Consider the following 23,788-nt stretch of genomic DNA (forward strand, 5'->3'; position numbering starts at 1 on the left):
TTCTGGATTTGTTTATGACACGGGCCATCAGCAAGGCCTCTACCCTGTCCACACAACCTTCTTCTGCTCATCTGCAATGGCCAGGGGGACACAGCCGAGCAGGGCATGCAGGTCGCTCCAGCTGTCGGGGGCCACGCTGCTGTACAGACAGGGCACTTCATCCAGCTCACCCTCCTCTTGCCTGGCAGCCTCCAGGAGCTGGTCCTCTGCGGTGCCGAGCCGCTGCAGAGCCTTCCTGCCAGAGCCGGAGATGGGAGGGTGGCTCAGGGAGAGCCTTGCACCAGCCTCCCAGCACGGAGCCCCAGAAATCAGCCACCGGCTTGGAATTCTAGGGACCTGGATGGACCGATGATGCAACAGATGCCCCTAGATACAGATGGCCTGCTTCGAGGGGACCCAGTGCCTTGTGAAGAAGATGTGACTGGGGCCCTAGATGACATTGCGCTAATGGGGGTGGTGGGGTGGGGTGGCAGATCTAGCTTATAACCGGTTCTCAAATTATAAAGCGGGCAGCAGGATATCTGAGCTTGTCCCAGCCATGGACCAAGTAGTGTTTTTCAGTCTCTGTCCTTACCTAACACAGACGGACTGTTAACTCTACCCCGGGAAACATGTGGCCTCAGCCGAGGTCAGTCAGGTTCTAGGATCTCACCTTACTGTCCTCTGGGTTGCTCCCCGGGGGTGGGCTGCAGGACCTCTATCCTGGATGTTTTAGGGGAACTGCCCTGTGACACTTCCAAGGCTGGCACGAGGTGAGATCCTGGAAACCCCATCACGGGCTCTGGATGTGGTCACCATGGGCCTTATGGGGAGTTCTGGTGCCCATTCAAACCTCACCACCAGCCCCCAGGGGTACACCTACTTGAATTTCTTTGCCACCTTCTCATTGATGGAGATGTGGATAATGATGGGGAAGATCTCCATCTTGTGCAGGACGCGGACACTGTCCAGCTGGACGTCCAGGAGGGCGTGGGTGTTCTGGGGGGAGAGGGGAGGGAAGTGAGCCTCAGCCTCAGAGGAAGCGAGTGGAGCCCACACCCAGGAGTTAGGCTGAGAGAAGGGAGAGAAGGGTACAGGCAAGGCTGAAGTTTGTAAAGGAGGTGGGGAGAAGAATTCGGGAATGCCCTTTTGTATACGAGGGTGCTGGCCGTACAGTTTTAAAAGTTTCCATCCGTTTGATTTTTTGCCTGGGAAATCTAGAAATCAGAGGCCATCGGGATTGAGGGAGACTGCATAGAGCTCAAATCCTAGGAGCTGGATGGCTCCATCAACCTCTTTGGGGTTGTGAAGGATGGGGGGCCTTTGTGCCTCTGACTCACAGCTGTTCCTGGCTGCTTTGTATCAACACAAAACTTTATAGTTCACAGTGAGCTTCTTTTCATATATTTGTTTGAGTCTTAAAACATGGAGTGTTATCTCCACTTTACTAATTTAGCAAATGTTTATTAAACATCTCCTGCGTTGAGGAAACAGGCTTAGGGAAGTTAAAAGTCCCGCCCGAGGTCACGTGGACACCAAATGGCAGAAACGGGGTTTGGTCTTTCCATGATGGAGCCGGAGACAAGATGAGCACCAACCTGGGGTGTCCAGGGGGCCCTGGAGGTTGGCCTTTCCTTCTCCCACTGCCGTTATCTGGAGATGGAGTTCCTCACAGCCCCCACCCCACCCCTTACCTTTCCCATGAGGGACTCGACTGCTCTGCAGGTGACACAGTAGCGACCACCAGGCGCCTCCCTCTCCTGGATGATGTCCCCTCTCTGGCTGGAGGCATCGTACTCCTCCTGGCTCAAGTATGCTGAAGGTGACAGTTGATGGGGATGTCACCCACCCAGCCGCTCCCCCAGGAGCCCATGCTGAACACCTATGGGTCTGCGCCCACGGACCCCCACCAGCTCTGGGGCAAGTTCTTCCTAGGGTGTCCTCTTTACAAACCTGACCCTGCTCTTCCTGCTTGGAAGAGTCCATGCCCTGTACATTCACCCTAAACCATTGGACACAGCAGGTGCCTAGCCAGTGCCAGGATGTGGGTGGATGGATGGAAGGTTGGGTGGAGGGAAGAGTGGAGAGAAAGAAGGAAAGACGGACAAATGTAGATAAACTCTTCTCCCATCACTTCCCAAGCTCCGAACTTACATATGCAACTTCTTACACCCAGAAATCCCTTCAATCCCTTAAATCCGTGGTTCTCAACCAGGAGCAATTTTACCCGCAAGGTGCACTTGGCAATGTCTGGAGACATTTCTGACTGTCACAACTGCTGGGAAGCGGGTGTGCTCCTGGCATCCAATGGGTTGAGGCCCAGGTATGTTGCTTATCTGTGATGCACAGGAGAGCCCACAACAGAGGATGATCCAGCCCTAAATGTCGTGCCCAGGCTGAGAACTTCTGCCCTGTATAAACATGTTAAAACACACCCTGACTTTTCCCTTCTTCCTGAATAGCACCCAGTCTCCCAAGTGAGAACTGCACGTGCCCTCCTGCTAGCCTCCACCCTCCAAAGCATCACCAGATCCTGCAGACAGCTGGCAGACAGCTCTTGGGGCTGCCCTCTTCTCCCCACTGTGGCTTTGCTGTACCACCTCTGGCCCATCCCCTGGCCAAGCCCTTCTCCAGTCTGTCTTCTATTCCACTTTGAAAACGGGCATTCAAAGATCAGGCCTGATCATGTCCCCTTGCCTACCACATAACACGGCACGTCTGGGCACCCGCTGCCCCCCCCATGGTGCCGTCTGTGCCTCGGTGCCTTTGTACACTCTGCTCCCTCATCCTGGACTTCCTGGTTCTGCTCGCAAACTCCTGTCCTGTCTTGCCATCAGACTGCAGCCCCACTCCCACCCCCTCCAAAGAATCCCTCTCTGGATCACTTGTGGAGCTAAGATGGGTCAGTCTAACACGTCTTTAGGTGTCTGTCTCCAGAGGAGCAGAATAGACCCTGAGGGCCTCTTGGACTCTCTATCTCTAGCCCACTGCACAGAGCCTAGCACACAGCAGGTGCTCACTGGAGGAACTGCGTGGGCCATACTTGCTTCTCTCTGTTCCCTCTGTGAACTCCAGGGGAGAAGGACAGGGCCCTATTCACTCTCAGCTTGTAGCCTAACTCTCTGAGGCAGCCACCAACCAGTGATGGGTGGATGGAAGAAAGCCAAGGAGCTAACTCCTGCTCTCCACTCTCCAACCAGCTGAGCCACCTTTCCTGCTGAGCAGGGCCAATGGGACCCAAGATTCCCACTGGCCAGTTCATCTCCATGGCTCTACACTGAGTGGCTTTGGGCAGGTGGATGGAGCCCTTTGGTTGTATGACTCCGGTTAAGTACAAACCTATCTGCCAGCAGAGCTGCACTGGGTGGAATAACATACCCCCCAAATCCATGTTCATCTGAAACCTCAGAACATGACCTTATTTGGAAATAAGGTCTTTGCAGATGTGGTTAGTAAAGATGAGGTCGCACTGGAGTAGGGTGGCCCTAAATCCCACGACTGGCTCCTTGTAAGAACGTAACGTGAAGACAGAGGGACACACAGACAAGGAGGCAGAGATGGGAGTAATGCAGTCACAAGCCACCAGCAGCCACCAGAGCAGGAAAAGGCAGGAAGGACTCCCCCTGGAGCCTTTGGAGGAAGTGCAGCCTGCAAAGACATCCTGACTTCAGACTTCTGGCCTTCAGAACTGTGAGAGTACACATCTCTGCTGTTTTAAGGCCCCCGCCCCGCCAGCTTGTGGTCCTTTGTTTTGGCAGCCCCAGGACACTCCTCTGGTCGTGCCGCCCTCCTGAAAGCAGATACTTCTCCTTGCCACCTGACAGTCAGGTGGGACTCCCAGGAGACAGCATACCTGCTGGGCACTTCTTATACCCTTGGAGGAGGCACAGCTTCTCCATCAGGATCTTCCCGACCACCCTGGGCACAAAGAGCACTGGCCGGGGCCGGCTGGGCTTGTGGCTGTGCACCAGGGTGTAGGGCACCAGGGTGAAGTAGCTTTCGGCCCAGAAGCACACGGTGGAGGGGTCTGTGGGAGGAAGGAGCCATGAGCGGGCCAGGCGCCAGGCTGCAGCAGCCCCCCACCCCCAGGAAGGCCTGTGTCTGTTTGGCTCGCCACTGCAGCCCTGGCACCTGCAGTAAGTAACACAGGGCACGCTGGGCTCCCACACGATGCACCACGCCCTCCACACCTGCCCTGGCTGATTCCTTTGTGCCTGTTGATTAGATCCCCTGTGCTTCTCTAGGATCAGCTTCATAGGCTGCAGTTTAAAACCTTTTCCTTGTTTGGCGCACAGGGAGGATAGAGAAACCATGTTCATCCTTGCAAACAATCTGGAAGCTTCCTGTGTCTTCTCCCTCAGCCTCAAGGGACACATGATCCCAGTCCTTCCCTCCCTCTCTGCTCCCTGATCTCCTCTCCTGGTCATTTAGGTTATATTAGGCACTCAAAACACTTTTCAAGAAGAAAATACGCTCAAAACGATTTACCTTTCTCTAAATTCACTTCTGCTTATCTCATTGCACAGTTTTACCTGCTCAGGGGTCTGTGCTGTGCCGGCCTCTGTCACGGCCTCATGCCCACAGCAGTCACTCAGCAGTTGTCTGAGGGTCCACTGGTTTGTGCAGTGTTGGGCATTTGGAGAGTGTTCAGACTTTAATATTCTAAAAGGACTGCTGTCCAGATGACTGTACCAGGGGCTTCGGACAGTCTTATTGAGGCAGATTACAGAAGTAGGAGTGTCAGTTAAAGGACATTAAAGGTGTGTAGCTCAGCTGCTCTCCAGAAGGGCAGGTAGACGTCAGTTATGGTTCTTAAAGACAGATTCTGGCCTAGATGAGTGGCATCACCCTGACCCAGCTCACCAACCACAGCAGCCTCCAAAGACCCTCCACCAGCTCCACCCGCCTCACCTTCTACCTGGCTTGGGTCCAACTGGCCCCCATCAAAGGATGACCACAGAGGGCTGGCCTTGGTTCTGTCCATACCGACGATGCGGACCAGCTTCTGGGCTCCCCCAGAAGGCTGCTGGACGAGGCAGAAGGGATGTCCCACGGGGCTGGGGGGCTGGCACCACCCCCCCGCTGGCAAATCCAGGGTGGTCCCTGGACTCCCAGGCTGTGCCTGCTGAACAGCCAGCAGGCCCAGGCCCCATGCCAGGGGGTAGGTGACAGAGGGTGGCAGGAGAGGGTCCTCAGGCTGAGCCCCCCAGCCCTCTTCCCGAGTAGGGCATCCGTGGGAAGCAAGAGCGAAGATTAGGGAACCCCCGGCCTGGCCCTGCCATGATCCCGGGGGCTGCCCTAGCGCCTTGCTCAGGGACTGCTGAGTACTCTATATCGGGAGAACCCAACAGTGCCTGGTCTCAGTGGGGAATAAGGATGGGGGCCAGATGGTAGGCAAATGGGGTGATGGAGGGAGCAAGACGGAGAGAGCATACATGACGTATCTGCACGCGGTAGAGGAGCTTGCAGGCTGGGTGGCATGCAGACCCAGGTGAAGGTTTGGAGGGCCCGGGGGAGAAACACGCTGGGTCACCTCCCTCAGGTTAGCAGCCTACACTCTCCACCTGGGACCCTCAGCCAGTACCCACCTGTCTTCCAGCCCATGCCAGGTGGGGCTGGGACCCTCTGGGTGGAAGGAGGGATGATTGGGCCCCTCCCTCCAGATGATGTGAGCTGGGGGAGAGAGGCAGGGCCCACCCAAGTGGGACCCTGCATCTAGGACCTGGGCTGACTGGTCCTCACCTTGCGGGCCATGGTGCTCTGATGAGCCATGTCCTGGATGAGGGTGATGAGCAGCTGCTGAGCCCTGCGCAGAGGAGGGAGGCCCCGGCGCAGCTGCAGGGAGGGCTGGACAGGAGAGGTGGGTGCCCTGACCAGTGCTCTGGGAGACCCGCACTGCCCCCACTGCGGTTCTCCACCCCAGCAACCATGATAGTCCCCTGGGGTTTTAAAAACCTGCAGAGCCTCAGCCCACCCCTGGAGATGCTAACTGAATTGTCCCGAAGCGGGATCCGGGAGACACTGTGTGAGTGGGGTGGAGGCCACCGCTCCAGAACCTCGCTCCTCCCAGTGTGGCCCGAGGACTTCAACCTGGCATCACCCAGAGAGGGGGTTGGAAATGCAGAGTCTCAGGCCTCTCCCTGCACCTGCTGAGTCTGATCTCCAGGTGACAGAATTTGCCATAAGGCTTGAGAGGAGCCAGACGAGGCACCATGCTTTGTGCCCTATGGTTGATCTAGAACATGGTTCTGAGCAGGGGTGCTGTTGCTCCCAGGGAGGGTGACCAGCTGTCCCATTTGGCCCAGGACTCAGGGGTTCTCCAGGACATGGGACTTTCTGTGCTAAAACCAAGGCAGTCCTGGACACACCAGCATGATGAGTCACCTATCCTCAGGGTGCACTGGCAATGTCTGGAGATTTTTGGTTGTCACAACTAGGGGGGCAGGGGCACTACTGGCATCCAGCAGGTGGAGGCCAAGATGCTGCTCAACATCCTACAGTGCCCAGGAGGGTCCCCCACGACAAACAGTGAGCCAGCCCCAAATGTCAATAGTGCTGAGGATGAGGAACTGGTCCCAAATACTCTAGAATGCTCTAGGACTGAGGTCCATCCCGTTTCACAGAGAAATCCCATCCAAGCAGTGAACTTGGTGGGTAGCACGATGGGGATTCCACTTCTTTGAGGTGCCCCACCCTGTATCCCTGGGCAGTAGAGGGAGCCTCAGGAAGGCTGTTTCTCCTGGGCAGGAGGGGACCTCCTCACTAAGTGAGGCCAGGCAATGTCCCCCACCGGGGAGCTCCCCAGGCCCTCTCTGGGGTGTGGGAGCCCACAACAGCTGCTCACTGTGCATAGTTGGGGATGGTGCCCTGTTCGGTGCCCTTGGTGCTGTAGGGGCCAACACGGTGGGCGTGCCAGCAGCTGCCGCCCTGGAACAGGGTGTCTGTGATGTGCAGGATGTCGTTGCAGTGCACCTGTAGCTCTTCCTCTGCCCGCCTCTCCAGGGCAAGGTTGACCCAGATGTAGAAGGAGTCCCCCGACGTGGCCACTTTGGCCTTTAGGTCCTGGACCAGCTTCTTATAACCTGATCAGAGAGGACATGAGGACAGGTAAGTCCAGGGCTGTGATCCCCCATGAGAACAGTTCTGCCTGGGGGGCCACTACAGACTTGGGGCTCAGCCTGGTTCTGCAGTGGGCTGGGAGCACTGGCATCAGTGGCCTCTGGAGGGGGGGTAGGACAGGACAGGGGAGTGTGTACCCTCCACGTTGACCTTCACAGACAGACAGCAGAAGCCGTTCACCCTCTGGAGAAGTCTGACGGCCTGATCCAGGGTCATGCCCTCCAGGACAGCCTTGTTCAAGGGCTCTGTTGCCTTGTAATCCACCTGAGGGCAAATCATGAGGGTCACCTCTGTTGACCAGGGTTCTGCAGCTGTGATCTGAGTGCAGGCATGTGCCCTGCAGGAGACCCACTCCTTCCCAGACACCCACCCACACCCATCAGGGCCCTGTGTCAGGACATCTTGGTGCAGCGCCTCCTGGTTACACACGTTCCTGCCCCGGATCATGTATTGAGATCGCCACTAGGCACTGAGTGTCTGCTCTCCAACATGCTCCATTCTAGAGCATTCTGGAGCAGAGTTCTCAGCTTGGGACTATTGACATTTGGTGCTGTCCTGGGCCGTCCAGGATGTTTTGTGGCATCTGTGGCCTCCAGCCACCAGATGCCAGGGCACCCCTCACGCCACCCCTTCCCCAGCTGTGAAATCAACAGGGCTCTCAGCCATTCATTTATTCCCGGTGTTGTTTTGATTTAGGAGAGTAGATATTTTTATAATGAGAAAAAAAATGAGATATGTTTTTAACACTATTAGAACTGAATTGGCCCCATTTGGGTATCAGGACTGTCTCATAAAGGGGATCCGTTGCCTTAACCACAACATGAGCTGATAACTGAGAATCTCACAAGGACTGTTAGAAGTGTGACGAAGGGCTTTCATCTTGGGTGGACTGATGCTTACGTCAGGAGCTCTGTGTGTGATCATTCGAGACACGTGAGAACTCAGCTCAGCACACAGACAGCGAGAGAGAAGCCATGGGGTCCGAGGGAGTCCTGACTGAGGGCTCAGCCCCTCCCTCTCCCTCTCAGCACTTGCCTTCACTGCCTACCCTGGGAGGAATGAGTGACACCTGTTTCGAGAATTTCTTGCTGTTCTTTTTTTTTTTTTTTTTTTTTGCGGTACACGGGCCTCTCACTGCTGTGGCCTCTCCAGTTGCAGACAGAGCACAGGCTCCGGACGTGCAGGCTCAGTGGCCATGGCGCATGGGCCCAGCCACTCCGTGGCATGTGGGATTTTCCCGGACCGGGGCAGGAACCCGTGTCCCCTGCATCGGCAGGCGGACCCCCAACCACTGAGCCACCAGGGAAGCCCTTTTGCTATTCTTAAATGGCCTGATGTTTAATAATTCTGCTTTTAGGCTACATCAAAGTCACCTCCCTGCCCATATGTTCACTTAATAATAATTCGGTTGTACATTTATGGTTTTTGCAGTTTAATGAATATTTTACAGTAAAAAAAATTTTTAGATGCCCCCAATGGTTAAAATGGTGAATCTTATAATGTGTATTTTAACACATACACAAAAAGTAACGATAAGATCATTACAGTAAAAAAAAAAAAAAAAAAAAGCCCCACATCAGAATCTTATGTAGCCTTTATCAGAAGATCCCTGGGTCAAGACTGCCGCATCCCCAAAGCCCTCTCAACTGGTGCATAGTCCAGACTACAACAGCTCACAGGCTCACCCTCCAGAGTTCAAGGACGTCAAGGTGGAGAAGGGTGCAGGGTTTTGATGAGAATCACCAGGACTCTCCTCTAAACACGTGTGACACTCTGCTTTACATCAGCCCAAGAAGGAGTGTGGGCCTATCCAATAATACATCTTTGTCAAGTTGAATCTGTGGCTTCCTGGGTTACCTGCCCCTCCCACTGACCCCACCCCTGTGAGGATCCTGGGGGCTCGAGGGGTTGGTGCCACACTCATCATCACAATCTGGGTGCCGGGGCACAAGGCCATCTCATCTGCTGCGGAGCCCGGGGTGACCCGATGAATGTAGATGCCTGTGAGGTTTCCGCCAATAACGCTTATCTGCTCCAGCGGCGCGTCCCCCTGGAAGGCCAGCACCGTGACCTGGCTCAGGATCTTGCGGGCTGGCCTCCGCCTCACCGGGACACTGTTGCAGAAAGGGAGGGGACAGAGCTCATGCATCCTAGAGCAAGAGGTCGGGCCGGGCCATCTCCCCATCTGCCCCCTCTAGTCCCATGGCTCTGGAATTCTCCTTCCCTGGCCTCAGAAAGGCTGGTAGTGAGGACACAGTCCTCACTCTGCCACCTGCTGGCCCTGGCCCCCGCCCTCTGCTCACCTGGCGGCGAGGTGGAGGCCCCCAGAAGACAGCTGCAGGATGCTCTCGGACTCAGGGAGGTCTAGGAGGAAGCCACGGGCTTAGGCCTCGAGCCAGCCTACCCCTCAAGGTCACCCCCCTTCTGAAGGAGCTTTGGCTCACCCGTGCAACCTCAGTGCCGCCACCACAGGCACCCCCTACCTGTTCTGTCTTTTGCTGAGGCTGAACCTTCTCTTGCCCCTCCCTTCCTTGATGCGTAGAACCTTGATTCACCTCCCCTAAAATAGGAGTAGCTGGTGGAGAGCTGCATCTGCCAGAGTTAACCTACATTGTGTCCTTTTGCAATCTTTGAATGAGTTGCTAGCATTTTACAAGATAGGGAATCTGGAATCTGGATTTCTGGCTTCACTTGAGAAATCAAATCTGGCATAACTCTGGGTGTGTATTTCTGTGTGGCAGCCATCGCCGGCACTGGCCATCGGCTGCCTCCTGTCTCCCCAGGCCACGCTGCTGACCAGCTGGCCATGGCAGGCCTCTGAGTTGACAATCTCCTAGGACTAGATGTCCCCAGAGTCTCTCCAAGGCCTGTATTTTATATGTGTCCTGTGAGGCAGATGGCACACCGCCCCCAGCCCGGGTGAGGCTGCCCTTCTCACCTCCTGAGCCTCTCACAAGAACCAGAGGGCCAACAGAGAGCTAAGAGTTGCTGGCTGCAGGCAGCCTGTGCCCAGCTCACAGGCAAACAGCCACTTGTGTTTACATTCAAAGCCAAGTGAAATTATACACTCCTGATGTATTTGAGGTCAATTCCACTAAAGTTATATGAACCAGGACATTATGCAGAATAATGACAAAAGGCAAAAAAAAAAAAGAGCAATGACTCTTTCCTGTTCGTGCTCTTACATCCTGGTTGGTTATACCTGGGGTGGATCCTCTCAGTTGATCACTGTTATAAATAAAAATGGCAATGAATTTGCAAAAGGCAAGGTTTCTGGTCATGTGACCCACAGAAAGCCTGGGGCCGTCTGTCCTAAAGGTGCCTCTAGGCAGAACAGCGTGGGGTACGTGCGCCCCTTGGTGGCCGTAGGATGAAATCTAGAGGGTGCTAAGCACCTACTGTGTGCAAGGCCCAAGGCTGGAGGCAGATGTGCAGTGGTGGCAAAGTAAGGAGGCTGCCCGTGAGGGGTCTGTGTCTTGAGAAGGAGGGAGGACCAGTTAAGTGACAAATACGAGGAATAAGCCACAGGAGAAATGGGAATGTCTCAGGTGCCAACACCCAGGAGAAATGTTCCTAGCAGGTGCCTCAGCCAGGAACAGTGAGGATGGAAGCCTGTTGCCCTCTGATATCACTGGGAGGCCCAAGTGTCCATGGGTCGGAGCAGGGAGGGACAGAGAGATGAGGTGTGTGTCTGGAGCTGTCTGAACATTTATGCCAAGCTGGATGTGGAGGTGAATGCAACTCCCTTAGCCTCCAGGTGAAAACAAAAGGACGCCCAGTAAGCACGGCACATCTGGACACTGGTTTGAACGGCCAGGTAGTCTGGATTTTCCTAGAGGCTCAGGGCAGGGCAGTAGTCAAGTTCGCTTCTCTCTGCCCATCCCCTGGACAGAAACTGGGGTGTCTCATCTGCCTCCCTGAAGATCCCTGTCTTCACTTCCCTGCCTGGCTCTGCCAGCCCAGCCCAGGGGTGGTGGGGTGGCTTCAGAGGTTGGGGGGGTATGCTCACCTGCCCTGTCTACAATCTCGTAATCCAAATCTGCATCACCCTTCTTAGCACCCAGGGAGCCTCCCTGGTCCACCTCCAGGGTTTGGGGGCAGCCATTGAAAAACATAAGAAGAAGATGGAAGCCAATGTCCCAGTGAGCTGCCAGGGGGCTGGAGTCATCCGATCCCTTTACCAGCCCCTCTCTACCTGAAAGACGAGGGGTCTTCCCAGAAGTCCTCTGTGGCCCGCTTGTACAGGGACTGCTGGCTGGGAGGCACAGGGCTGCTGGAGTGGAAGCTATCCACCAGCTCTCGGCTGGACGTGGCGCTCAGGTCAGACCAGAGCTGAGACTGGAGGAGGACGGGGCAGAAGTCACCACGGGGCTCTCACAGGGATGCCCGGGACACCTCTCCTGCTGCCATACTGTGTAAAGAGTATAATGATGATAAACCACAGCCTCCCACTGACAGGGCAGAGGAGGCAAGAGGGAAGGGAGGGAGGAGCAAAGAGCCAGGCCACATTAATTGAGCACCTACTATGTGCTGGGCACTCTATTACCTACCTTCTATATTTTATATTGCTTAGTTCTTACGATAAATCTATACGGTGGGTAGCATTGTCCCACTTTACATATAAAGCAACTGAGCCCCAGAGAGGCCAAATTACTGGCTAGTGAGGGTCACATGCTGACGGGGTGTAAACATGCAAGATGCAGAGTGTGGCATTGGAGTATGCAGGTGAAATGTGTAGATCCAGGTGTAGCCCCTCGGTTCACTTAATAAGCATTTCTGTAGCATCTGCTATGTGCCAGGCCCTCTTCTGTCCCGATAGACATGGGTGCACCTGGTCTGGCCCCAGCAGTGGCAGAGGAACTGGCATACCTCAGAGGAGCTGCCGTCACTGTCGTCCCACGGGCAGAGGGCAAACATGCGCACCAGCCGCTGCTTCCTCTTCGGACAGGGCTCCCTGACTCCCGCCTCCTGCTTGGGCTGCCAAAGACCCAGATAGGCTGGTTAATTCAGGAAACGTCCTTTGGTTGCTCTTGGGGTTTCTACCAAGTCCCAACCCCTGTCTCCAGCCTCCCGAGTGGTTTCCTTTCATTGGCTTCAAGGCAAAACATTTATGTCCCCTCCTCCCAACCTGGGACACCCAGCACTGTGGGAACTGGCCACCAAGGGGACACGCAGCAACCAGCTTGGTGACTGCATTTTATTCCTTTTGGATAATATCTGTTATTCTTTCCTGGTTATACAAAAAATACATACTATATGTATAATATATCTAAACATACTCCACAAAGAATATTGGTGGGGAGGAACAGGCTGATTAGAGAAGAAAATAAAATTGACCCGTCCTCCCACACTCAGAAATAGAACAGCTAGCAGTTTGCTGTCTGTCCATCAGTCTTTTTTCTATACATATGTATATTTTTTGAAGATGTTTGATGTGGTAAGTGGGTAGGAAGGAAGGGCTAGGGCCCCTGCATAGGGAGGGGAGGGTCTGATTGTGCCTCACGCAGGTCCCTGGGCACCTCTGAAGAGTCTCGCCCACCCACCAGGGTGCCTTGGAGCTGGAGCTGCTGGCAAGACCATAATTAGAGGTTTTACAGTAATTTTAGTTCTTTGAGAACATAGCTCCCTCCGTGTCTATCACTCAGCTCTCAGACAGTTGACTTTCAAGCATCCCAGGAAGGCATCGTCCACCAAAGCAAGTGGCTGCCTGCACAGCTTCATATGCTGCCTTCTTTCTTCATCAAACACCACACATTACAGACTCCAGAACCTTCCACTAAGCTACCCCTTCTATGACGTGCATAGTATTACCATAAAAGGAGATGCAGAAGGAGACTCAGCCTGCCCAGCTGGGTACCTTCAACCTCTGACCACACTGTCTGCTCACGGGAGCCAGCGTGGTGGATGGAGCTGAATCCGGTGGTGCCAGCAGGGCCCGCGTGGCTGGCTCGGTCCCACCCCGAGCACACCCTGCATCCCCACCCCCACCCACCCCACCCCCCCCCCCTCACCTGAGCAGCAGCAGAGCTCACCCCTGGCAGCGACTCGGCCTGCACTTGTAGCCGCTGGACCTGCTGGCGCAGTTCGCAGACCTGGTCTGTCAGCTCAAACACCTTCCTGCGGAGTGCGTCCTTCTCTGCCAGGTTCTGAGAAATCTCCATCTGGGATCCATCCCTTGCTGAGTAGGCCTGCGAGCCGAGATAGAGCGGATCGACGCCCATAGGATAAAGAGGCTGTGCCGCCACCACGCAGAAGTCCAGCTAGAGAAAGCCCCCCATTTCTGGCCGGCGGTTATCCTGGACTTTCCCTGTGCGCACCATGCACAGCTCATTCTGCAGCTTAGCACCATTTACAGTTCACGTAAATGTGTGTAGTTCTAGTAACACCCAATAGGTGGGGTGCACACAAACACCCCCTGTTAGAAATGCAGGAGGGAGGACGCTGTACAGCAGGCATGGCAGGAGATGACAGTCAAGGGGAGTCAAGAAACCTCCCAGGGACTGGGAGAGACACCCCGAGTCTGGAACCTGCTGCCGTCGAGGGCGGGTGACCCCGCCAGCCAGCCCTCGGCCACACCCAGAGGGGCGGGGCCTTCCCGAGCCTCCCGAGCTTCCCGACCTCCCGAGACTCCGCCGGCGCAGCACTGTTCTGGGAGCCCCTCTGCCCGTCACCCTGGCGGCCCCTTGCCTCTCCCGGGTACCTGGTCCCGCTCCTTCTGCAGCTCGACCACTTGGCTCTGCAGGACGTTCATCTTCTCCTTGTAGATTTCGCAGTCCACCTTGGTTTTCTGGAACTGGAGCAGGGTCTGCTCCTTCTCTTCCCAGTACTGAACAGAGGGGGACAAACATGGCCCGTGAAGGTCAGCGGCTGTGAGGGCGGGGCTGAGGATGGGTGGTGGGGGAGCCTCGAGGAGAGGGAGGGAGGTGGTTCTAGAGGGGAAATAAGGTAAATTCACGCTCATTTCTTAAGTGCTGGATTCCACGTGCATCTACAGAGTTGCTGTGTTGATTATATTTTAATTTGGTCATCAAAATATGCATGGGTGCTGCATGTCTATTTGTGTTTTGTTTATTCCATGTCCCAAAATGCATAAATATTTTCCCTCTATCTGCCTCATTCTCTTCCACTGTCTCCTTTCTCTCATCCTCCCCTTGCCTTTTATAGCAACTAAAGAAATCCCTGGCTCTCACCCTGGGGCCCCTATGCACTAGAAATCACTCTGTGTTCTAATCACTTGTTTGCCTGACATGTTTTCTCCCCACCCCACAAAGTAGACATGACCTCTAGTCTTTGACTGTGAGTTGGTGCCCAATCTAGTTTTGACAAAGGAATCAACGAACAGGCCCATGCATTCGTTAGGCAAAGCTGGTCTTAAGCTCAGTGTGGATTAAAGAATCTCCTTCCTCACCCAGGCAGCCCGGCCCCTAAACACGGCCCAGAAGGGTCACCTGCTTTCGCTGTCTCCCAGCAGCCATGGCCCGCTCCCTCAGAGAGTGGATGCGGTTCATCAGCTCCTGCCTGCTCTCCAGGGCCTCATCCAGGTTCTGCTCCAGAATGTCCTTCTCCGCCTGGTGCAAAGAGAGGTCAGCCCAGGGACCCTGACCTCCCCAAAGGCCTGCCCCTGGGGAAGCATCCCCATCATCTCGTCCCAAGGATAGGAGGCAGGAAGCTTCAAGGATGGTGTGTGGGCAGATTTAGCCTTATTACTGCACATCAGGCAGGAAAAAAGGCAAGGTCAGCAATTAAAATGGAGAACATGCATTTCAGCTCCAAGTGTGCATGGCTAGGAAACAAAGTACAGGAAGCTGAAAGCCTCTGAGGGTAGCATAGCACCTCCACTGTTTAGGCAGCTTCAGGCTGCCCCTTCAACAAATCCACAAGCAGAACTTCCAGGAGGCGGAACACCAACGGGTGGGTCATTCCCTGCTCGCGCTCACTTTTATGAGTGATGGCACAGTTCAGGCCATGGGGTGGCAGTGCCAGGCGGCGGCCTGCCCCACACCCCTGAATGTCTATTGAAGAACTAGTTCAAAAAATAGATATTTATTGATTGAAAGGGATTGGAGAGGAGAGGCAGAGGGCTTGCATAATTCCAGGGCTTTGGCATCACTAACTTCTCTGCATCCTACCATTCCCCACTCCCTCATGCCTGCGTGGGCAGGGCGCCAGAATATTTTGCAGGCAGAAACGTTGCCCTGCTCCCACAACCTTAAGCTAATCCCATCATTTATAATCAGCCTCATCTATTCCAAACAACAGGGCAGCAGCAAAACAGCTGAGTAAGACTTTCGAATATGTGTGCAACTGCTATCACTTCTGCTAACATTTGGGGGCTGGGAAGAGTGGGAAGGAGGGATGCGAGAAGGAGCCATGGAGATGAGTCACTAGGTTTCATCTCACCCAGGTCTTAGCCACACCTCAATAGAACCACTTGTCAGAAATCCCACAGTCTGGAGGCCACAGGCCAAGGTCAAGGACACTCCCCGCTGGCCACCAGGGAAGGAAGCTGAATCTTGTGGGGACCAGGGCAGGAAGCTGAGGCACCAGGACCCACCAGGCTGAAGGTCAGGGAGCGGAGCCTCTCATTCTCCTCCTTCAGGTGGCTCAGCTCCTCATCTCCAGGCTCCAGCTCATTCGTCATCTTCAGGGACCGCTCTCGAAATTCCCGCTCACAGGAAGAAGACATCTTCTCTCGCTGCAGCTCTTGCTTCATCAGATACAGCTGCCAGGATGGAGATCAAGGGGGAGAATGTAACTGCTGTTTCTCCACGAGACCAGGAGCCAGCTGTGGTTCTCAACGTTTCTCCTTAAGGATGATGCTGTTCATACTCGAAGAGGTCCCTCTCCGGAGATTTCAAAATCCGTTAAAGGATTTTACCTAATGAATAGTTCCAGTCCCGGCGGGACGGGAAAGGCATTTTAGCTTTATTTTATAGATGAGGTGTAGGGGTTAAATCACTGGGCTGGGGTCTCCAGGGACAGAACAAGGAGCCCTGGCCACTAGCTCTTGGATCTGACAGCCAGCACAGCCGGGAATGAATGTCCAGTAAGCCTCCTCCAGCATGGCCCTGCTTCTCTGCCTTTCCATATTCTGCTAAACACGTCAGATGAAGGGAAATTGGATTCATAAAAATCAGTAAGTAAAAAAGAGGAAAGTCAAGTCAAATAGAGCAGAGATGCCTGGGAATACAGGACCTGGTCTATTCAGACACACTTGAACTCTGTGTGCTAGTATGAGCCGCCTGCCACCCAGTGGGCTGCATGTCCAGGGCTATGAGCTCTGTAAACGACCTGGCCAGGTCCTGCTGGCCTCGGTCCTGCTGGGTAGTGGTCCAAGAGAAACTTGCACCTCGAGCTGATGGGCCTGGCCTCTCCTGTCTCAGGTGTGGTGTCCCTGGGAAGAGGGGAGTTTCCCCGTAAGGCAAAACCCAGGAGGTCTGGATGTCAGGGTGGAGTTCAGCACTCACTCCAGGGTTGGGGTCAAGCAGAGAGGAAGAACCTTTGGGCTTGGACTTTTTACCTCTGCCATCTAGTGAGCAAACTTTCCATAAGCAATTACCAAGTTCCTGCTATGGGCTAATAACTAGGTTAGGCATATCATATTCTCCAGATTCAAGAAGTAAAATTAAATCATTAAGATCTGGAAGGAGGAGACCTAAAACTGAAAGTAAACCAAAAATGAACCTAATTATATTTCAAGCTAATACCGTAACCACATGAAGGGAGAGAGAGAAGGGGTGAGGCAGAGGCAGAGAAAGAGAAGATGGAAGCAGCCACAATAACTTACGAACACAGTATTTAACTACAGACCCTCAGCCTTGGGCAGGGTTGGACGGTGGCAGGGAGAGAATTACAAATCCTAGTCTAGTCCATTGTACTGGTACAGGCAAAGCAATTCTGAATCTATTTCAGAATGTACTACAGGACTGAGCAAGAGATGTGTTAAAGTGGGAGCTAGGGTTCTCACTGAGGAAAGAGCACACAGTGTGGAGTGGGGCACAGCAAGAAGAAACCCTGGGGCATCTACTGGAATTAGAGGTTTGGGCGTGAACTTATGATTTCTAAAACATGTGCATGTACGTGTATATGCATACTTGCGTGCATATGTGCTTATGCATATTTGTATGTGTATGTATACTTTTGTATCTATGTGCACGTTTCCTAGCCCTGTCCACTGAAAGGGCTGAGAAGCAAAGACACCCCAGTAGCAATGAGCACACTGGATCTTGGTCTCTAAAAGGAACTGGGCTCCTTGGAGAGGTGGCTGACCCTGGAGCTGAGGCAGTGTGGGTACGAGATGATCCTGGAATATCTTGTGATGATGCAAAGAAAGTCCATGCTAAGAAAACGTGGGGGCATGTCCCAGGACACAGAGCAGATTGATGGGGCTCCCACAGCCAAATCTAGGACACTTTGAGCACCAAACTCGCTTAGGACAATGAATGTTTTTAGATCACTGGAAATAGGAATCCACATGTCTATGCCAATAACAGATGCATAAGTGGGGAAAAGGAAAGGCTCCTTCTCACAGCCAGGATGCCGAGGGTAAACTGGTCACTGGAGAAAGCACTGGAGATGGGATGGGACTTAGCATTCTGCAGCCACTAGAGTAAAGACACGCTCAAGCAAGAATCCCCGGTGAGGCTAAGTCCAGAGGGGAGTGTCGACAAGGAGCAGGGGTGCTTGCTGGCCTCAGAACGCCTCCCCCGACCCCTGGATTGCTTACTAGCTGCAGGGAGTAATAGTATGACAGGCGATTTTGGTACAATACCTGATCCTGATCTGGATCCTGGACTGGAGGGAAAATGCCATCAAGGATGTAATTTAGGTCAATTGATAAAACTGGAACACGTACAGTAGATTAGATTAAAGGCTTGTATCAATGTAATTTCATGAAGTTGATAACTGTACTTCGGTTATATAAGAGAATATCTTATTTTTAGGAAATAGTCCCTGAAATGTTTAGGTGTAAAGGGCTATGATGTACGCAACTCAAGTGGTTCAGGAAAAAGTGTGTGTATGTGTGGAGAGAGAGAGACAGAGAGAGAGAGCACAAGTGATAAAGTAAGGGTATGTGGGAGTCCTTTGTATTTTTATGTGTAATATTTTTGGGCAATTAGAAATTTCTTTCTAAATAAAGTTTAAAAAACTAAAATCAAACAGTGCCACAGTTAAAAGCAAAAGCAAATGCCAAATGACAAGGAATGAATATCCTCCATAAAGAACTCTTGCAGGCCAATAAGAAGATGATTATCCCCAACAGAAAAATGAGTGAAAGACTGCTGGGGTCTAAGGGGGCCTAAATAACAGCACTCCTGTTCTCCCACCTGAATCCAGCACCAGCTAAGAAAGACAAAGGAGGGGCTGATAGAGGTCCACTGTCCCCATGGTTACTGACACTGCCAGAGGGGGGGTGGGGCCTGGGTGGGTCCACCACTCCCAGAATAGGCCAGATGGGCCCCTAGACACAGGCAGGCGGGGTCCACATGGTGGGCACTTCACAGACCAGGCAGTTTACAGGGCAGGGCAGGCTCGAGGCCACATAGCCTATGCAAGGGGGCCCTGGTGGAGAAGAAAGGTCAGCTTCCTGCAGGGGCGTCACAGGGAGTGGGGGTGGGAGTTCCAGGAGATGGACCAGTGAGTGCAGAGGCACGGGGTGGGGAGCAGCAGGTCAGGATGGGCATCCCGAGCGGCATCCCCGATACCTCTTCTTGCAGGCCGCGGCAGCCGCATGGTGGCCAGAATCCTTCTCCTGCAGCGCGTTGCTGTAGTGCAGCGAGAGACTCAGCATCTTGTCCTTCAGTTTCAACACCTTGTGGAAGTGGGCACTGACCTCGTGCTTCATGCGGCCGTGGTCGGCCTCCAGCTGGCACAAGCCCTCCGCACGGGCCTCGGCCTGGCCCAGCTGCTCCTGCAGCTGCTGGCACTGCCGCAGCAGTGCCTCCTTCTGCCCCTTCTCCTGGCTCAGCTCTTCCTGCAGGCTGCCGATGGCCCCGGCCAGGCACTCGGTCAGCTTGGACGTCTCCATGAGCCCTGCGGGACGGGGCAGTGGGCCCAGGGGCTCTTCAATCCTCCAGGGTCTTTCTTCCTGTGCCCAGACTCTCAAGAAGGAACCCCCACCCTAATCTGTTGGTCGCCTTAAACGCTTCCAGGGTCAATAAGACTGAATATTTTGGTGAATAAAGTGTGACAGGCGATTTTTGGTACTAGGACTACCCATTCTTGGCTTCCCTGTGGGACCCTGCTGTTCAGACCCACTTCCCCCCAGCCGTGCTCGATGCTCATTACTCATGTCATCCTAAGGAAACATAGCAAAGAATCTGTATAACAGAACTCTGAATCACATAAATATGGACTGTGACGCCAAACAGGCAGAAACCGTTTTCTTAGCCACAGTTTTGAGTGATGTTGCCTGCTCCTTTGAATACCAAAATCTTTCAACAGCTCCTCCAGAGAAGCCTAAAATTACTCAATTAATAAACATGGCCTCATCTCCCACCCAGCCTGTGTAAAACCTTTACTTAGCAGCTCCTCTCCTTTTCCCCTCTGGCGGCCCCTCCTGAGAGCAGACCCAGGTGGGACAGGGTGGGACTGGGCTCCCCTCCACCTCAAGCACCAAGTAAAGGTTTTCTAGAAATGACACACTTCCTCTTTGCCTGCACCTCTCAAACGCAGAGTCCATGACCTGTGAGGGTTCTTCTCTTGGTGTTGGATAGTTAGGGACAAACCGTTTCTTTTAGAACCCAAGGTCATGGGCTCTGCCCACCCACCCCCACTATGGTTAGTGTGTGTGTAGGGGTCTCCTCACCCCCAGAGTGCGGGGTTGGGGGGGTGCAGAGCACAGGGACAGGAATGTCAGCTTGAAGGGAGCAGGGAAATGTCCTGGAACGGCCTGCAGGTCAAGGCGGACAACCCCCTCACCCCGGGTTACATCAAAGAGCCCAGCTCTCACCACTGAAGTTTGTGAAGTCTACGCTGGGCTGTAGCCCGGTTGACCAGGGTGTAGACGTCAGGGGTTGTGGAATTTCAGGCTCTCCAGGAAGGCGATGGCCCCATTCTTCCCTCGAGTCTTCAGCAAATCCAGCAAGTGCCCTTTGGAGAGAGAACAGTCTTAGCTGACCAGGTGTAGGTAGGCGGGCTTCGCATGAGGGGAGCAGGGTGCAGGGAGGGGAATCCTTGCACATCTAGGAATCAGGAGGTCAAAGCAGTTTTCACAGGGCCCCCGGGGTGGGGTCCTCACTGCTCCATTTATTCCCATGATGGTGGTCAGTGTCAAGAAGGGCCAGGCTGATATTAATTGAGGAACTGCTACAGCGCACGTGCTAAGAGCTGGGGATAAAAGACGCAGGAGGATGATCTTTGCTCTCAAGACTTCCCAGGTTTGTTGGTGGACACACGCAGACACATGTATACAAAGCAGGTTGGGGGAAGCGCCCCAGGGCCTGGGTCCCAGAGAAACTTGGGCCTTCCCAGCCCACCCGATCCCATCACTCTCACTTGAATTAGTGGCTTGGATTCATTTCTCCTTTAGTGGTCATAAGGCAACAGGCACAATAGTGTCTGTTGATAGCTACCAGTTACTACTTGCTTTCCATGGCCCAGGCTTTGGAGATGAGTATCTGATAAGTTGTAACCCATTCAATTCTCCTAACACCTTATGTGATGAAAACTATTAGCTTCCCTGTTTTTGGAACGAATAAACACAGCTAATCAACAATCAGAATCAGCTCCAAAGACATCTAGAGTGGGGTTGAGTCATGGGTCCCAAAGTTATGTCCACTAGGAACCTACCAATGGGACCTTTTCTGGAAAAGGCTTTGCAGATGTAATTAAAGTAAGGATCTTCAAGATGAAGATCCTCCTGGGTTATCCAGGTGGGCCCTAAATCCAAATCACAAGTGCCCTTATAGGAGACAGAAGAGGAAAGATGCAAAGAAGAAGGCCAACGTGAAAATAGAGGCAGAGATTGGAGTGATGTGGCCACAAACCAAGGTTGCTGGGACCACCAGAAGCAGAAGAGGGCAAGAAATTTTCTCCCCTAGAGCCTTCAGAGGGAGCACAGCCCTGCTGACACCCTTGATTTCAGACTTTTGGCCTCCAAACTGTGAGAGCAGACATTTCTGCTGTTTTAAGCCAGCTGGTTTTGTGATCATTTGTTGTGGCAGCTCTGGGACACTAATACAGTCCCCATGACTGGACCTCAGTCCCCTTGGTTGTTGTTCCTTAAAGTCCTGCACTCCTTGCCCTCACACGGGCCTTCCCGGCGCAACCTGCACTGAGGCAGGCTCTGCAGAAGGGGACTGCTGGGCCACGGTGGCCGGGATGCAGGTCCTCACACCAACTCTCATGGCCGTGGTTTGTGAACCTGGGCTGTGCAGCACCTCCTCCTCGTCCAGCTGGTCAGCACCTTTGCCTGGCGCAGGTAGGGGGTGAGGCGACTGGGGCAGATGCTGCGCCCAATCCTGCAGCGGTGGTCCTCCATCATCTCCCACAGCATCTCCTCGTCCAGGGGCGGTCAGCGAGGAGTCCGTGTGGCACAGCTCTGCCGTGGCTGGGCCTGAGCATCCTGGATGGAAGTAGCACCATGGAGAGCTGGGATCAGGGTCACAGCTTCCTGTACAGGAAGGGTTTGTACATCCTTTGTACAGCACCTTTGTACAGGTGCTCCTGTGGGCAGGCCATTAGGTCATTTCGGCCTTTTTCTCCAACACACTGCCGCAGTGACCCATCCTTGTGCATTATCTTTGGTCACAGCTGGGAGCATTTCTCTCAGACTCGTAATTCCTATGATTTGGTTCTTTCATCTGGAATGACAAGCTGACTGGCTGGAGTCAAATAACCTCTTGAAGAGGTCTGTACACGAAAAAATGCTTGAAAACCAGAGCAAAATCAACCCTTGTAAACTAAGAAAAAAAGGAGATGGTCCCCATGAACAGCCCCCCACAATCCCGCGAGGGGCCCAGTCTTTAGCAAGGACTCACCAAAAGCCGCTAACATTCGTTTTCGCAGGCACTCCTCGCAGTGGGATGCGATCCCGTGTTCTCTCCGAGGCCAGGTGTGGTGCTGGCAGGGCGGGGCTGGATGGGAAGACCCGAAAACCAGTGCTAAGATGATCTCATATCTATTTCAAGCCATGTGACTTGTACCAAAACTCAAAGATTGGGCACCAAAGACTAATGTAAGGGGGAAAAAAAGAAAAGCAAACTCTGATCCAGGAAATAATTGGACAGATCTTTGACCCCTACCGTTTACTCAGTAACTATAAAAGCATCCTTGGGACCTGAAAGCAGGTTTCTAGAAGGAAACTGAACTTTGAACCCTGGAATACCAAGGAGAGTGGGCAGGTGCAATAGCTACCCAGTGTGTCTTGGTCACCATGGGGCCAGATTCACTGACACCCTTCCCCTAAGTCTTGTACTCAGAGAGATGGATCAGCCAGCAGGGGTGTGGGTGGGAAAGGGCCCAGGGGTCTCACTGGCTGAGGGAGGAGGGAGAGCAAGCTGAGGACAGGAGTTCCTGGTCTCTTCAGGGAACAGTCGATGGATGCTCATGAATCAGGACTTTATAGGCTGAATTGTGTCCCCTTAAAAAATATGCTGAAGTCCTCACCCCCAGTACCTGTGAATGTGACTTTGTTTGGAGACAGGATCATTGCAGATGTGATCAAGATAAGGTCATTAGGGTGGGGCCTTGAATTCCATATGACTAGTGACTTTATAAGAAGAGAAGAGGCCCAGAGACAGACACACAGGGAGAAGCCATGTGACAACCGAGTCAGAGATCGGAGCAGTGCTCATAGAAGCCAGGGGACGCCAAGGATTGCCAGCAACACCCAAGGCTCGGAGAAGGGCATGGAACAGATTCTCCCTTACACCTTCAGAGGGAGACTGGACCTGCTGGCACCTGGATTTTGGATTTCTAGCTTTCAGAACTCAGGGCAAATAAATTTCTGTTGTGGTAATGTATTATGTCAGCCCTGGGAAATTAAAACATGGGGCAAAGGGGATTTGGAAACTTGCCCAAGTCCTGGAGTGCCCAGCCACATCCGAGCTGTCAACCACACACTTGAATGGAAGGCTCTCAAGCTCCTGGGATCTCTACCCAGTAAATGTTCGCATCACTGGGGTGTGGCCCTCCAAATCAGGATGACCTTCCACCTTGCATCAGGACCAGCTGTACAATCCACAGAGCCCAGTACAAAGTGAAAATATGGGCCCCTTGTTTAAAAAGTATCCAGAATTTCTAGACAGTGACAGCAGAGCATTAAACCAAGTGCGGGGCCCTGGGGACAGGTTACACCTATGAAGCTGGCCCTGCTTTGCATGATCAAGGGGTCTCCAGGCCCCCACTACCTAATTTATGCCTAAATCCCTGTCTTGACCAAGTGATTCTTTTGTGATGATCATTGCCCTTCTGTGAGGTTCTCTTTTAAATACCCCTGGGGGAATAAACATTCACTCCTGGCACCTAGGTGTGAGTGGGCTTGTCAAGAGGTGGAGGGCCAAATGGGACCCGCTTTCTCCATGGCTGCCAGGCTGGTGGCTTGGGGGCCAGGACAGGATTCTAACTGGTCAACCTTCATAGCAGAGGATTTTAACTGGTCAACCACCCAAGGACCCAGGACAGAGGATGAACCCCAGGAGCAGCCCTTCCAAGCCCCGTCCAGCCCTGCCTGGTGAAGGCCATGGTC

The 23,788-nt window shown here is 53.5% G+C and overlaps 1 protein-coding gene across 1 annotated transcript; it reads right to left on the minus strand.

Annotated features, from left to right (window-relative positions):
* Positions 1-4: 4 nt before the first annotated feature.
* On the minus strand, positions 5-21,837 carry CARD14 (caspase recruitment domain family member 14). The gene is given in 26 exon segments (XM_032617505.1): positions 5-235; positions 863-978; positions 1,674-1,795; positions 3,833-4,006; positions 4,891-5,002; positions 5,722-5,785; positions 6,824-7,061; positions 7,236-7,362; positions 9,017-9,212; positions 9,402-9,462; positions 11,108-11,200; positions 11,295-11,436; positions 11,968-12,075; positions 13,131-13,286; positions 13,799-13,924; positions 14,547-14,666; positions 15,653-15,820; positions 18,804-18,833; positions 18,836-19,131; positions 20,051-20,090; positions 20,092-20,112; positions 20,114-20,190; positions 21,437-21,499; positions 21,502-21,607; positions 21,609-21,664; positions 21,750-21,837. Coding segments are annotated over 26 exon segments (3,096 nt in total). The 3' UTR covers positions 5-39.
* Positions 21,838-23,788: the final 1,951 nt, after the last annotated feature.

This window comes from Phocoena sinus, chromosome 20, assembly GCF_008692025.1.
Source record: "Phocoena sinus isolate mPhoSin1 chromosome 20, mPhoSin1.pri, whole genome shotgun sequence".
Lineage (NCBI taxonomy): Eukaryota > Metazoa > Chordata > Mammalia > Artiodactyla > Phocoenidae > Phocoena > Phocoena sinus.